Source organism: Emys orbicularis, chromosome 6, assembly GCF_028017835.1.
Source record: "Emys orbicularis isolate rEmyOrb1 chromosome 6, rEmyOrb1.hap1, whole genome shotgun sequence".
Classification (NCBI taxonomy): Eukaryota; Metazoa; Chordata; order Testudines; family Emydidae; genus Emys; species Emys orbicularis.
In genome coordinates, this window is record NC_088688.1 from 35762678 (window position 1) to 35775973 (window position 13296).

At 39.7% G+C, this 13296-nt stretch overlaps 1 protein-coding gene across 1 annotated transcript in view; it reads left to right on the forward strand.

The window, feature by feature from the left end:
* The window catches only part of MAP3K1 (mitogen-activated protein kinase kinase kinase 1), a 98588-nt gene extending 88508 nt beyond the window's left edge, over window positions 1–10080 (forward strand). The window contains exons 22-26 of the mRNA XM_065406682.1: window positions 2241–2403; window positions 5483–5614; window positions 7724–7866; window positions 8379–8510; window positions 9913–10080. Of these exons, the coding sequence (XP_065262754.1) occupies window positions 2241–2403; window positions 5483–5614; window positions 7724–7866; window positions 8379–8510; window positions 9913–10062 (720 nt within the window). The 3' untranslated portion in view covers window positions 10063–10080. The remainder of the gene's footprint in view (window positions 1–2240; window positions 2404–5482; window positions 5615–7723; window positions 7867–8378; window positions 8511–9912) is intronic.
* The last annotated feature ends 3216 nt before the right edge of the window (window positions 10081–13296 follow it).

Below are 13296 nucleotides of genomic sequence, written 5' to 3' on the forward strand. Positions count from 1 at the left end.
AGTAATAGAAATGGGATGAAATATAATCCGAAGTGCAAGGTCATGCACTTAGGGCCAAATTTTCAAAGGTATTTAGGCACCGAGAGATGCAGATAGGCGCCTAATGGGATTTTTGAAAGCGCGTAAGTAGGTTAGGTGTCTAACGCCCATTGAAATCAATGACAGGCAACCACTGTGATTTTCAAAAGCACCTATCTGCATCTTTAGGTGCCTTTGAAAATGTGATCCTTCAGGACTAATGAACAAGAATCTCTGCTGTAAGATGGGGTCTCATCAGTTTGAAACAACAGAGGAGAAAGACTTGGTTGTATTAATGAATCACAGGATGACTGAGCCACCATGAAAAAGGCAAATGCGATCCTACGATTCATTGGGGAGGTGTGGCCCCAACTATTATTAACTGCTCCACATTGGTGAGAATTCACAAGGCATGCTGCATGACTACTCCATCACAAGGGTTCTGCTTTTGGAGAACTCCTGGCATTTTCCCACCTGAACTTGGCTGGAGAGGGAAGTGCTGCCCATAAGTGACACCCTAATTTTATCTGTTTTTGAAAGGAATCTACAAACTAAAAGTAGACTCAGACCCTCACCAACCCTGTTTTTCAATTTTCGCTGTGTTAATGTAGAGAGAGAGTCTTTTTTTCTTTTCTTTTTACTGTAGCAGCATTTGTTCTGTCCACTCAGAGTGAGTTAAAGGTCTGTAACGTTGCTTTGTGATTCCCAAGAATTTGGAATAGTCTGGGCTTCTTTTTATAGTCAGAATAGTTTAAATGAGTTTAATGTGCAAAGATACCAGGAGAATGATTGCTGCAAGCAGCCTTGGAGTTACATCCCTACAGATCTTGCCAGCAAAAGGGACTCAAAAGATTTAAGACACAGAACTTGCAGAGTTCTGGACAGTGAGTAGAAGCAGAAAGGAATCAATATTTGAGGCTCTACAGAATGAGGCATGCAAACCTATTAATCTGGTGGATCTATGATGCCAAAACCAAATGAACAGTTAAGGAAATGCAAATGGTATCAAGGGGTCGGTCCTGGGGCCGGTTTTGTTCAACATCTTCAGTAATGATCTGGATGATGGGATGGATTGCACCCTCAGCAAGTTCGCGGATGACACTAAGCTGGGGAAAGAGAGAGGTAGATATGCTGGAGGGTTGGGATAGGATCCAGAGTGACCTAGATAAATTGGAGGATTGGGCCAAAAGAAATCTGATGAGGTTCAACAAGGACAATGAAGTTAAGTCCATTAATGGCTATTAGCCTCGATGGGTAAGGAATGGTGTCCCTAGACTCTTGTTTGTCAGAGGGTGGAGATGGATGGCAGGAGAGAGATCACTTGATCATTGCCTGTTAGGTTCACTCCCTCTGGAGCACCTGGCATTGGCCATTGTCGGTAGACAGGATACTGGGCTAGATGGACCTTTGGTCTGACCCAGTACGGCTGTTCTTATGTTCTTATGACAAATACAGAGTCCTGCACTTAGGACAGAAGAATCCCATGCACTGCTACAGGTTGGGGACCAACTAGCTAAGCGGCAGTTCTGCAGAAAAGGACCTGGGGATTACAGTGGACAAGAAGCTGGATATGAGTCAACAGTGTGCCCTTGTTGCCAAGAAGGTTAACACATATTGGGCTGCATTAGTAGGAGCATTGCCAGCAGATCGAGGGAAGTGATTATTCCCCACTATTTGGCACTGGTGAGGCCACATCTGGAGTATTGCATCCAGTTTTGGGCCCCCCACTACAGAAAGGATGTGGACAAATTGGAGAGAGTCCAGCGGAGGGCAACGAAAATGATTAGGGGGCTGAGGCACATGACTTATGGGGAGCAGCTGAGGGAATTGGCCTTTAGTCTGCAGAAGAGAAGAGAGGAGGGATTTGATAGCAACCTTCAGCTACCTGAAGGGGGGTTCCAAAGACGATGGAGCTCAGCTGTAGTGGGGAGGTCTAGGTTGGATATTAGGAAAAATTATTTCACTAGGACGGTGGTGAAGCACTGGAATGGGTTACCTAGGGAGGTGGTGGAATCTCCGTCCTTAGACGTTTTTAAGGCCGGCTTGACAAAGCCCTGGCTGGGATGATTTACCTGGGGTTGGTCCTTCTTTGAGGAGGGGGTTGGACTATAGATGATCTCCTGAGGTCTCTTCCAACCCTAATCTTCTATGATTCTATGAAACTATGACATTAAATTCAAAACTATTATCTAAGGTAAAATGTAAATGTTTTTGTGAAATAGGTGACGTATGTCAGGAACACATCATCTGAACAGGAAGAGGTAGTCGAAGCACTGAGAGAAGAGATAAGGATGATGAATCATCTGAACCATCCTAATATCATTCGAATGTTGGGTGCTACATGTGAGAAGAGCAACTATAATCTCTTTATAGAATGGATGGCAGGTAAACAGCATTCTGTACATAGCAAAAGGGTAACCAAACTTCTGGAATAAAAAGCAAATGCACATCTGTTCCTCTTCTAGGAAGAAAGTAATTCTCCATTTTCCAGGGTTTTCACTGTGTTAAATGAGTGTTACGATTTGTGTCTTTCCACACTAATATATTTTAATGAATGACTGCACTTTGCACATCTATTAGTATAGTTGTAGGCACCAGTAGCCAGCAGTATTTTAGGTTGCAAAACTGTATAACTCTTGTGTCTTCAAGTGATCATACTGGTATCTTTCCAAAGTACTCACTTTTTTTTTACCTGAACTTTTCCATGTTTAAGGTGAATTTTATTTGGGAAGTTTGAGCAAAAATCCTTTCACCTGTTCCTGAATTACAGGAGTGCATGTGTAGGTGGGGAGGGATTTCTTGCTGTGAAAAAATTCTACCCACACTTTATGAATGGGGCTAAAGCAGATGAAGTTTGTAAGTTAGTAGTGACGTAGTCCTTACTGAGAGACAACTATTCTGTTTTCGTTTTAGGGGAAAGAGTGGGTTTGATTTAATACAGTGGTTCTCAAACTTCACTGTGACCCTCTTCTAACAACAAAATTTACTACATGACCCCAGGAGAGGGGACGAAGCCTGAGCTCACCCGAGCCCTGCCGGCCAGGAGTGGGGGGAGTCTGAGCCCCCCTGCCCGGGGTAGGGAGGCCAAAGCTGAAGCCCTTGGGCTTCAGCTTCAGCCCTGTGTCCCAGCAATCTAACGCCAGCCCTGGCAACCGCATTAAAATGGGGTTGTGACCCACTTTGGGGCCCTGACTCACAGTTTGAGAACTGCTGATTTAACAAATATACATTTGAAAATTTCATACTAAGAATGTGCAATAGAAACTGTCTTGATGCTCACAGGTGAGCACTTCAACACGTGTGCCAAGCATATGTGCACAGTTTAAGAGCACAGTTGTTAGTTCAAGAGACTTATAAGTTCTGTGGGCTGAATAGTTTCAGATTTTCTTTTTTTAATCTCCATGTACTCTCTCCTCCCTCTCCCCACCCTCCAAAAAAAAAATTAGACTGGGAAATTGCATGCAACAAAAGGTGTATTAAACCTTAAACACTGCACATCACATCTCAAAAAATCATGAGGTGGCTAGATCAAGGAAAGATCTGTTATTCAGCTGCTCAAACTGGGGAGAAGTTATGTGCTCCGGGGATGCAGACCTTAGTTTTAAAATATTTTATTCTCTACCGCGTAGTATCAAATTCAGAGCAAATTATTTTTTAAAAAAATCTTTGCTAGAGCTGCTTGGGATGCTCAACATTTTTATAAAACTATGTTTCAATCAGGAAAAATACAGTAACCCACTACCAGGCTGGAGAGGGCCCCAAAGACAGTTTAGGTTAAAGTGAGTTTTCTAAAATAGGGGTTTACCAGTACAGTTCAGTAGAAACATGTCTTGTAGTTATTCAAAATCCAAACACTTATGGAGTGGTATCTTTAATGACAAATAAGGAGACCATGAAAGAGAGCATTGTATCTTCTTCAACAATTCTGTATCCTGGTAGACTACTCAGTATTATCAGCCATCTAACATGCAAACCTCAAGTGGGTATCACTGAATGTAATGGTGCAGAAAACACTTGCCTGAAACACCAGCAGAGTGGGAAAAAATGCAAGAGAAGAAGAGCTCTCAAGTCTAAAAAGTTTGATTTTATGGTATAGATAATGTCAGGAATGGTCCTCACATTTTACTGATGTCCAGGTAATATTATACTCCTGGGGGAATTCTGCGCCTAAAAATCTGCGCACAATATTTTAAAATTCTGCATATTTTTTGTTAAAATAACACAATATAATCATGCCAGTTTAAATTATTTTGGTAATTTATTTCAAAATATCTATCAGCAAGTGTATCTGTAACAATACAGACCAAAAAAAAAAGATTATGGTAATTTTTTTGACAAATGGATTAGGCATATTAATACAGAACTTTGAATAATTCATTTAAATTACAATACACAACTGTATTTCCTGCACCCATCAGAAGCAATGCAAAGGCTTGGGGGTGTCAGGGATAATGGTGGAGCTGAGGGAGAGGGAAGGAGCCTGGAGTGAACCTGGAAGTTTTTAGGATGTGGGTGGGGGAAATACGGAACAAGTGTTTTTTTGGGGGGGGGGGGGCGAAAAGGGGGGGAGAGGGGGGAATTCTTTGCCACTGCGCACACAGAGAATTTTTCCCCACAGAAAATACATTCTGCCCCAGAAGTGCTGCGGTTCTACCTCTTGACCACCACAGGCCGTTGTGGCACCAGAACAGCCTGCTGCATTCATGCTGTTGTCTGTTCTGGCACCACAGTGGCCTCTGTTGGGCGAAAGGTAGAACTGCAACACTTCTGGGGCAGACTATTTTCTGCAGAAAAAAATAAAATTCTGCGGGACACATGAATTCTGCGCATGCACAGTGGCGCAGAATTTCCCCAGGAGTAGTTGTTATCAAGAGTAGATAGAGGAACACGAGACATGCAAATATTGTCTTTAGAAAACAAAAATGAGAAAAAATTGCTTTTTTGCATTTTTCCTGTTAAATTAAAAAAATGTAATTGTTGCATATTAAATATTTAAATACAGATATATAAATGGTAAGAAAAAGAGAAAATTAAGGTCCACTGAGGAACACTAAATAGGAGGCTTGTTTATGTTCTAACATCGCCATTTACAATAACAATATTTTAAAACTGTTGCTCTTCTTGAGAAACTTAGTACAGTAAATTGAATTAATATCTGTAGGTCACTTTCCATCAGCAACAGAACTCACTAACTTTTATAAGGCTTTTTTCAGTTTTTCTTTTTAAAGGGATATTTAAGGCAAATAGTTTTAAAATGTGTGCTGAGTTGCAGTTGAAAACTACACAGCTGTGCTCATGGTAGATTTCTTTGCTTATACAGTGCAGCACACCTTTTTGAAAAATTGAGTCGCTAGTGTCCAATAAAATCATTGGAAAAATTAGTCCAATTATGGCAGCCAAAGCTACCTACTGCTAATCATGAGTATAAATATTGGATAAAAAATATAAACAATTTATCTTCCAGGGGGATCAGTTGCTCATTTGTTAAGTAAATATGGAGCCTTCAAAGAATCAGTTGTTATTAACTACACAGAACAACTGCTGCGTGGCCTTTCTTACCTCCATGAGAATCAGATTATCCACAGGGATGTCAAAGGTAAGAACTCTTGATTGTGTTGTCTAATTATTAGAATTCAGACAGCTGCTTTGTTTGAGGGCAGTTATTATCTGTGTCTCACTCTTATTGGAGATGAGATCTATGCTTGATTTGCCTAGTTGTATTTAGGAACCTTGAAGCTACTAAACTGCATCCAAACATTCATATAGTGCTTAGAGACATTTACCTCCTTACACATTGGAGACAGTTGCTGATGCAAAAGGTTGATTTAGGGATGAGCAAATTGGTTCAGCTAACATAAGCAGATCAAACCAAACTCAAATCTTTGTGAAGGTTCAGAAACGTTCAGATAGCTTTTCTCCATTTTTCGTTATTGGTCACCAGTTTGTTTTCTAGATATTTATTTGTCCCCGGGGCATCTTAGTATTTGAGCTCTTGGTCTCCGCTTAAATTTGTAGATGTAAGGGATTCAGACGAATATCTAAATTTTTGGTCCTTATGATAAGGAAAACCGCCAAACCTATGGAATTTTGCTTACAACTAATGTTGATACAACTGTACAGTAAAGATCCAGTAGGAACACCCTGGTCTCTGATTTCAGGCTTACTTGTGGCAGTTTATATTCACACTTAAGATATGAGAACAAATTTCAAGGGAATGCTTTCTTTGGCCCCCTCTTTCTGGAGTTATTTTCAAGTGGATGTGAGCCACTTACATTCAGATAAAAGGATGTAAGGTTTATAGGAGATCTTATATAGGTACAGTAACTCCTCACTTAACGTTGTCCCGCTTAACGTTGTCCCGTTGTTACACTGCTGATCTATTAGGGAACAAGCTCGTTTAAAGTTGCACAATGCTCCCTTATAACGTCCTTTGGCAGCTGCCTGCTTTGTCCACTGTTTGCAGGAATCTCTGGAAGAGCAGCCCCTCCTTGTGGGGATTAGAACTGGGGGGCTGGCAGACCCCCTATCAGCTCCCCTAAATTCCCTGTAAGGTATGTGGCTCGGCAGCTGCCCCCTACTGCTGTGCTGCTCCTGCCCTGCCCTCTACCTTGGAGTTGCTCCCCAGAGCTTCCTGCTTGCTGGGGGAGGGTGGGGGAGAGAGGTGCTGATAACAGGATGTCCCCCTGCTCCTGCCCCCCACCCCCGTTCTGTACCCTGTCTCTACAAAGGGGAGGAGAGGGACAAAAAGGAGGGAACTTGCTGGAAGCTGTTGCTTCCTGTCTGATCTGCTTAAAGGGGCAATGCACGTCTCTCTCTCTCACTCACTCATGCATGCACCTCCCAGCACTTTGGAGAGTCAGCACCTGTGCAGCCATGCATGTGCTGTCAGGAGGAGGGAGTGGTACGCTTCAGCTGGATAGCGTGGGATCATCATCATGTTCAGTTTTTGCAGGGAAGTGTTTGCAGCTACTGCCCTGCACCTATTGTGTTTGCTCCCTCCTGCCGCAGTCCATGCTGCCTTGTAGAGTGTGAGGCTACATTAACAACAGTGTATTAACCCTTGAGGGCTCAGCCAAGTGCTAGTTCATCATTTAGTAGCAAGGCATTCCCTGGGAAATATTCCACCCTCTTACTCCACCACCTCAACCAAGCTTCACAGTCATTCATTGCTGTGTACAATATTAAACTGTTTAAAACTTATACTGTATATGTATATAATGTCTTTTGTCTGGTGAAAAAAATTTCCCTGGAACCTAGCCCCCCCTATTTACATTAATTCTTATTGGGAAATTGAATTCACTTAACATCATTTAGCATAAAGTAGCATTTTTCAGGAACATAACTACAATGTTAAGTGAGGAGTTACTGTAGCTGTATAAGGCCTTCACTAAGTTCTAGTCACCACCATCTTCCAGGGCTGTACTCTGCTTCCTACTCTTACATTTGCCCCACTTCTGAGGTTTCATGCTGCTTCTCAAAATCTTTTATCTCACATATTCTCAGGCCACTGTGTAATGTTATCTAAGCATAATGGAGACAGATCAACCACTATTAGACAGTTCTGGGCAGTATTCTGTTCTTAGCTCCTCATCTCCTTGCTTTCATGTGTTTGTCAGACCCTTAGTACTTTTTTAATACAGATAAGCATCTCATCGTGTTTTTGACTGAGAGCCAACTAGCAGTGTTTTTGTTATGCTGTTGACAGGTGCCAATTTGCTAATTGACAGCACAGGTCATAGATTAAGAATTGCTGATTTTGGAGCTGCAGCCAGGTTGGCGTCAAAGGGAACTGGTGCTGGAGAGTTTCAGGGACAGTTGTTGGGAACTATTGCATTTATGGCACCAGAGGTAAGAAGCCACTTTGAAAAAATTTTGGGGGGGCGGGATGTGTGGTAGAGCTTTGTGCAAATAATTAATTCAGCCAGATGGTAACAGAAAACTCTTTGAAACAGTATCCATAAGTGAAGCAGAGCTTCATATAACTTCATTGTCATAAAAATTGGAATTATGTAAATATATCGTGTTTTGTTGCTATCTTGGTGTTTTCCCTTACCAGATGGTTGTTCCGGTTACTCTGAGATGGACCACATCTTGACATATTGTTCCTTCGTGCAAATAGCCACTGAGCATTCTTAATTACAGGACACTAATTTTTTGTTTGGCCAGGCCCTTTAATTGTTATTATTGTACTTCACACAGAGATAAAACTTGTCAATATTTACACCCTTGTTAACTCACTTAACCCAAAATTATAATGAAAATGCACTTGATTTGGCTTCTGTGTGTATAGAATAATGCATGTATAGTGTTAGTGGCATGGAATTAATTAGCTTAAGCCCTGATGTATCTTTCTTTTGTAGGTACTGCGGGGCCAGCAATATGGTAGGAGCTGTGATGTATGGAGCGTTGGCTGTGCTATTATAGAAATGGCTTGTGCTAAACCACCTTGGAATGCTGAGAAGCACTCCAATCACCTTGCTTTGATATTTAAGGTGAGATACCTTGTTGTATTATAAATAAGTTAAGCAAATGTTGGCACTTCAGTGCTTGATTTCATGTACAACAGTGTCGATTTTAGGAAGAAATAAGTTACACGGTGAATAGTAATAATTACAATGCTTCCTTTTTATATAAGGCTTTTTATTACAAATACTACACTAAAGTAAATCTGCTACGTTCTAGCTACAAATTATTTCCTCTGGGTTTTTTTTGAAAAACGATTCACCCCCAAGAATAGCCTCTAGAGAGGAGCACTATACTAAGATATGAATACACCCATAAGTTAGAGGAGCAAAGCAGGAGTGATGTGTGATGTCACTGACATAGATCTTTGTTTCCTATTTTCCTGTTTGTTATATCACTGTAGTACAAATTATAAAATTGGGTACATTAATATTTTATAACTTGGGGAAGAATATCCTTAACTAAAAATTGATATTTAGCATTCAGGGCTCCAGCCCCAGAGGACTAGAATAAAATAGGCATCCTTTTGATGGACTGGCAATCTCAGAGCATCGATAAAGGATATTAACCCTTTTCTCTAGACCATGTTTTTTTGGCAATCAGAATTCTTATTCAATTTTCAAAAAAACCCTCTAAAAATCTTAATAGAAATAATCTAGTTGAATAGCATGCATAAATGAAAGAATAAAATACGAGCCAGTACAACAGTAAACATGCACAGATTACAATTTACCGGGGTTTGATTAGAATCAAATATTACCTCTGTTGTTCAAGGGCATACATGAATTGGTTGGTGGTCTCAGTCTAGTTAATGATAGCTATGGGTCTACATCACCACAACCATCATCCTAGTTAACCCTAATTGGCATTCGTATAGAGAGGCTATGGATTGAATCAACAGAGTGAACTACACTTCAGACTTAGTGGTTCTGCTTCAAAGTTATGGTTGAAATGCACTGGCAAGGCACTGTGGGGGAGGGTATACTACAGATACCCAACCCTCACCAGTTCCATAGGCTTCCTTGCATTATGCCAGTTAAACACAGATGAGTGGTGTGCCAGAATAATGCTTATACGGTATAAGCATGGCAGGAGAATTTCCCAATTCTTTGAGCTGATGGGTATGAGGGAGTCTTGTCCTAGAAACAGAATTATAAGAGGATGCAAGGAGAGAACTGAGACTAAGAGTAGCAGCAGAGGGCATGAAGATTGGGAAAGCAGACATCACAGCTAACTGAGGTCAGGAAAGTCCCAAAGTGAGGTCAGGGCCAAAGCATTATTTTCTATAATGTAATCACTTGCGTAATCTGTAGAGAAACTGGTTTTGGAAATGAGGAGTTATCCAGTCATCCAGCATCTAGTGGAGTAAATGGAGTCAAAAAAATCAAAACTGTTGATAACTTCTAAAAACATTTTTATTTCTGTCTGTAGATTGCTAGCGCAACTACTTCTCCGTCAATCCCCTCACATCTGTCTCCTGGTTTAAGAGACGTGACCCTTCGGTGTTTAGAACTTCAACCTCAGGACAGACCCCCATCACGGGAACTGCTGAAACACCCAGTCTTCCGTACTACATGGTAGCTAATTATGTAAAAATTATGATTTACTGAAGATGCTACTGAATATAGAACAATGCCCATCTCGCAGTGCAGTTTAGCACCGCAGCATGTATTATTCTACTGGTCTTAATTATACATCAAGGATTTAAGGCCAGTGGAGGATCCTTACCTAAGTATGTGATTGACAAATCGAGATCTTTACCTAAGCTCAGTATGCAACCTTTCACAACTTGTGAAGAAATATGTGAACTGTGCCTTTTCAAAGATCTGGCTCAAGGTGAACAAGAAAACATTTTTCTTTAAATCTGCATGATTGTTTAGCAGATAAGTGATTTATTTTCTTTTGGAGCACCTTTTCAGCAATATTAGCAGCTGAGGGGCTCAGGATCTATTTTAATGTTGCAATCACTGTTCCATTTCACATTGTGGTCATAAGCAGAGGGTTCTGCAATTCCATTCAGTTTTTCATCACTGGCTAAAAAGGAAATTCTGTATATGTTCCTTTTATTTCACAAAGTATGTTCTCTTAGTGGAGTAATAAATACAAACATGGATGAATACTTTTAAAACCATATTCTGCCTTCATTAAAAATGTGACAAGGCAGCTGTGATTCACTGTGCATTTACTGCTGGCCCTGTAATTTCCTTTTTGAAGTTATGGTTCTATACTTTCATTTTATTTTACATTCAGGGAAAGGTGATCTTTAAAACAAACAATCTTCAGAACTAGGTGCAAACTAGATGTCACTGAATATCTTGCTGATTGAAGAATACAGGTTTATTTGAAATCTGGAAAAAAAAACTGATAGTTTCAGGCTCTCATAGTGCAGGTATTTTTTTTAAAAAAGCAAGATTTCTGTGCATAAAAACAACTTGTAACCCCAGATCATGTTAAATGTTAGTTTTTGAGCCTATTTTCGTGTAACAATTTCTTTTGGTAAACTGTGTAGACAAGTTTCATGTCAAGAGCCCTGCCCATAGCTCCCATTAAAGTCTGTGGGAGTTTTTGCCTTTGACTTAAGTGGGAGTAGGACCAGGGTCTGGATTCAAGTCTCTCAGGCTACGTCCTCACTACGGGGGGGTGGGGGGGTTCAATTTAAGATATGCAAATTCAGCTATGCGAATAGCGTAGCTGAATTCGACATATCCGAGCCGACTTACCCCGCTGTGAGGACGGCGGCAAATCGACCTCCTCGGCTCCCCCGACGACTGCGCTTACTCCTACCTGCGCTGGTGGAGTACAAGCGTCGATTCGGGGATCGATTGTCGTGTCCCTACGAGACGCGATAATTCGATCCCCGAGAGATCGATTTCTACCCGCCGATTCAGGCAGGTAGTGAAGACGTAGCCTTACTGTGTAACAAAACTGTATTCATGTTCACCACTGATATTAAGTTTTACCTGCTGTTTTCCTTCTGCTATACATCATCTATTTACAGTAGCAACTGATTATGTAATTTGAAAATCTGTTAAAAATATGACCTTACCCTAATAAAAAGTCTTGATTTTAACAAGAAATGAACTTGGACTTGAAAAGCAAGTTAAGACAAAATTTGATGTAAAGCTTCACCTGTAGTACAAAACTTTGAGTTTTTTAAACAGGCGTTTTCTTTTTTTAAAACGGTCTTTTAATGGTTTTAAAGGCAGGTTTTTAGATTCTGATGCATGTAATTCTGAAGGAAAATGGCAGCTGTTCTTTTGCTTTTTAATGGGGGGGGTGTCTTTTTAAATCAAGTACTGATTGTGTTTAATCCTTTTTTTTTTTTAAATAACTGTTCAAGTTTTAACTCTTCAGAAGCCAGTTGAATTGCTGGACTGAAATCGAATTGGTTATTTTCAAAGACTCAGGACAAACTAAATAAGCTATAGTACATTAAAAATGTACACAAAACATAAATTGGAAGTAAAACAAGTTTAAGATAAGTTTACAGGAATGATACTGCTCATACTAATAAAACAGTTTCATTAGACATGAATGTGTATTTCTTTTTGAAATTTTACATTCCTTTGTTTTGGAAAATTGGCAAACTTTGAAGAGTTAAAAAAAAAAAAAAATACCGAAATGTGAAGTTTGGTAGCTCTAACTGTATTGTACTTGACTTTTTCTTTCATTTTTTTTTTTAACCGCTTAGAATTCTTATTTCCAAGTCTTTTTTATGTGCAAGCTTTAAAGGATGCACTCTTGCCAATTCATGTACTGGAAGATCAGTTGTCAGATTAGTACTTTTTCTGGCAGAAATGTAAACTGTATACACTGATGAACCTCAGCTAATCAGTATTACTTTGTAGATCACCATGCCTACCACATTTCAAACTCAGACTGCCTCTAGATGTCCAAATGCATATTGTTTGAGTTTGTTTGCATTTCCCTCGGCTTGCTGGTAATTGTGGTGTTTTTAAAATGCAGATGTGATGTAATATTCTTATTTTCTTTGGATCAAAGCTGGACTGAAAATTGTATTGTGTAATTATTTTTGTGTTCTTAATGTTATTTGGTACGTAAGTTGTAAATAACGTCTACTGCTGTTTATTCCAATTTCTACTACCTCAGGTGTCCTATAGATTTTCTTCTACCAAAGTTCACTTTCACAATGAAATTATATTTGCTATGTGACTGATTCCTAAGACTTCCAGGGCTTAAGGGCTAACTTCTATTAGCACCTTACTGTGCAAGCAAATTTTACAGAAATCTCTGGGTTAAGAAAATTTGGCTTCGTTGTATCCTTTGTTATTTTAAATATATCAAGATATTTTAATTAAAAGTTTTTACCCCGTTGAACCAATTTTATAGTATAATTTGTACCTATTTTGGTGTTTTTGTCTTTATAGTAAATAAAAGATTTTGAACAAATGTTGTTGCTCTTTATCATAATGCAGCTGTTTTGAATCAAACACTTCTGGCACATTTTCATTGTTTATACGCAGATGTATACAGCACCTGCTGCCGCTGTGAGGCAAACAGAGACTTCAGACTCCTCAGGAAAGGATCTTATACTTTCCTCAGCTATTTGACAAAGAATTGAACAGTCCAGCTAATCAGCATCACTTTATCTTTTTTACTTATCTCACCTTTCCATGACTCTGTTAACTTTTTATATTTTCAAAAATATCCAATCTGATTCAATGACTATGCCTGTCATTTAAAAAAAAAAAAAAAAAATCATTGAAATACTGCTCTGCTCATCATGACCCTCATCCAAAAAAGCACTTGCCATGTGTTTCAGTCTGTCTCTGTTCAGCAGAGTTACTTACGGTG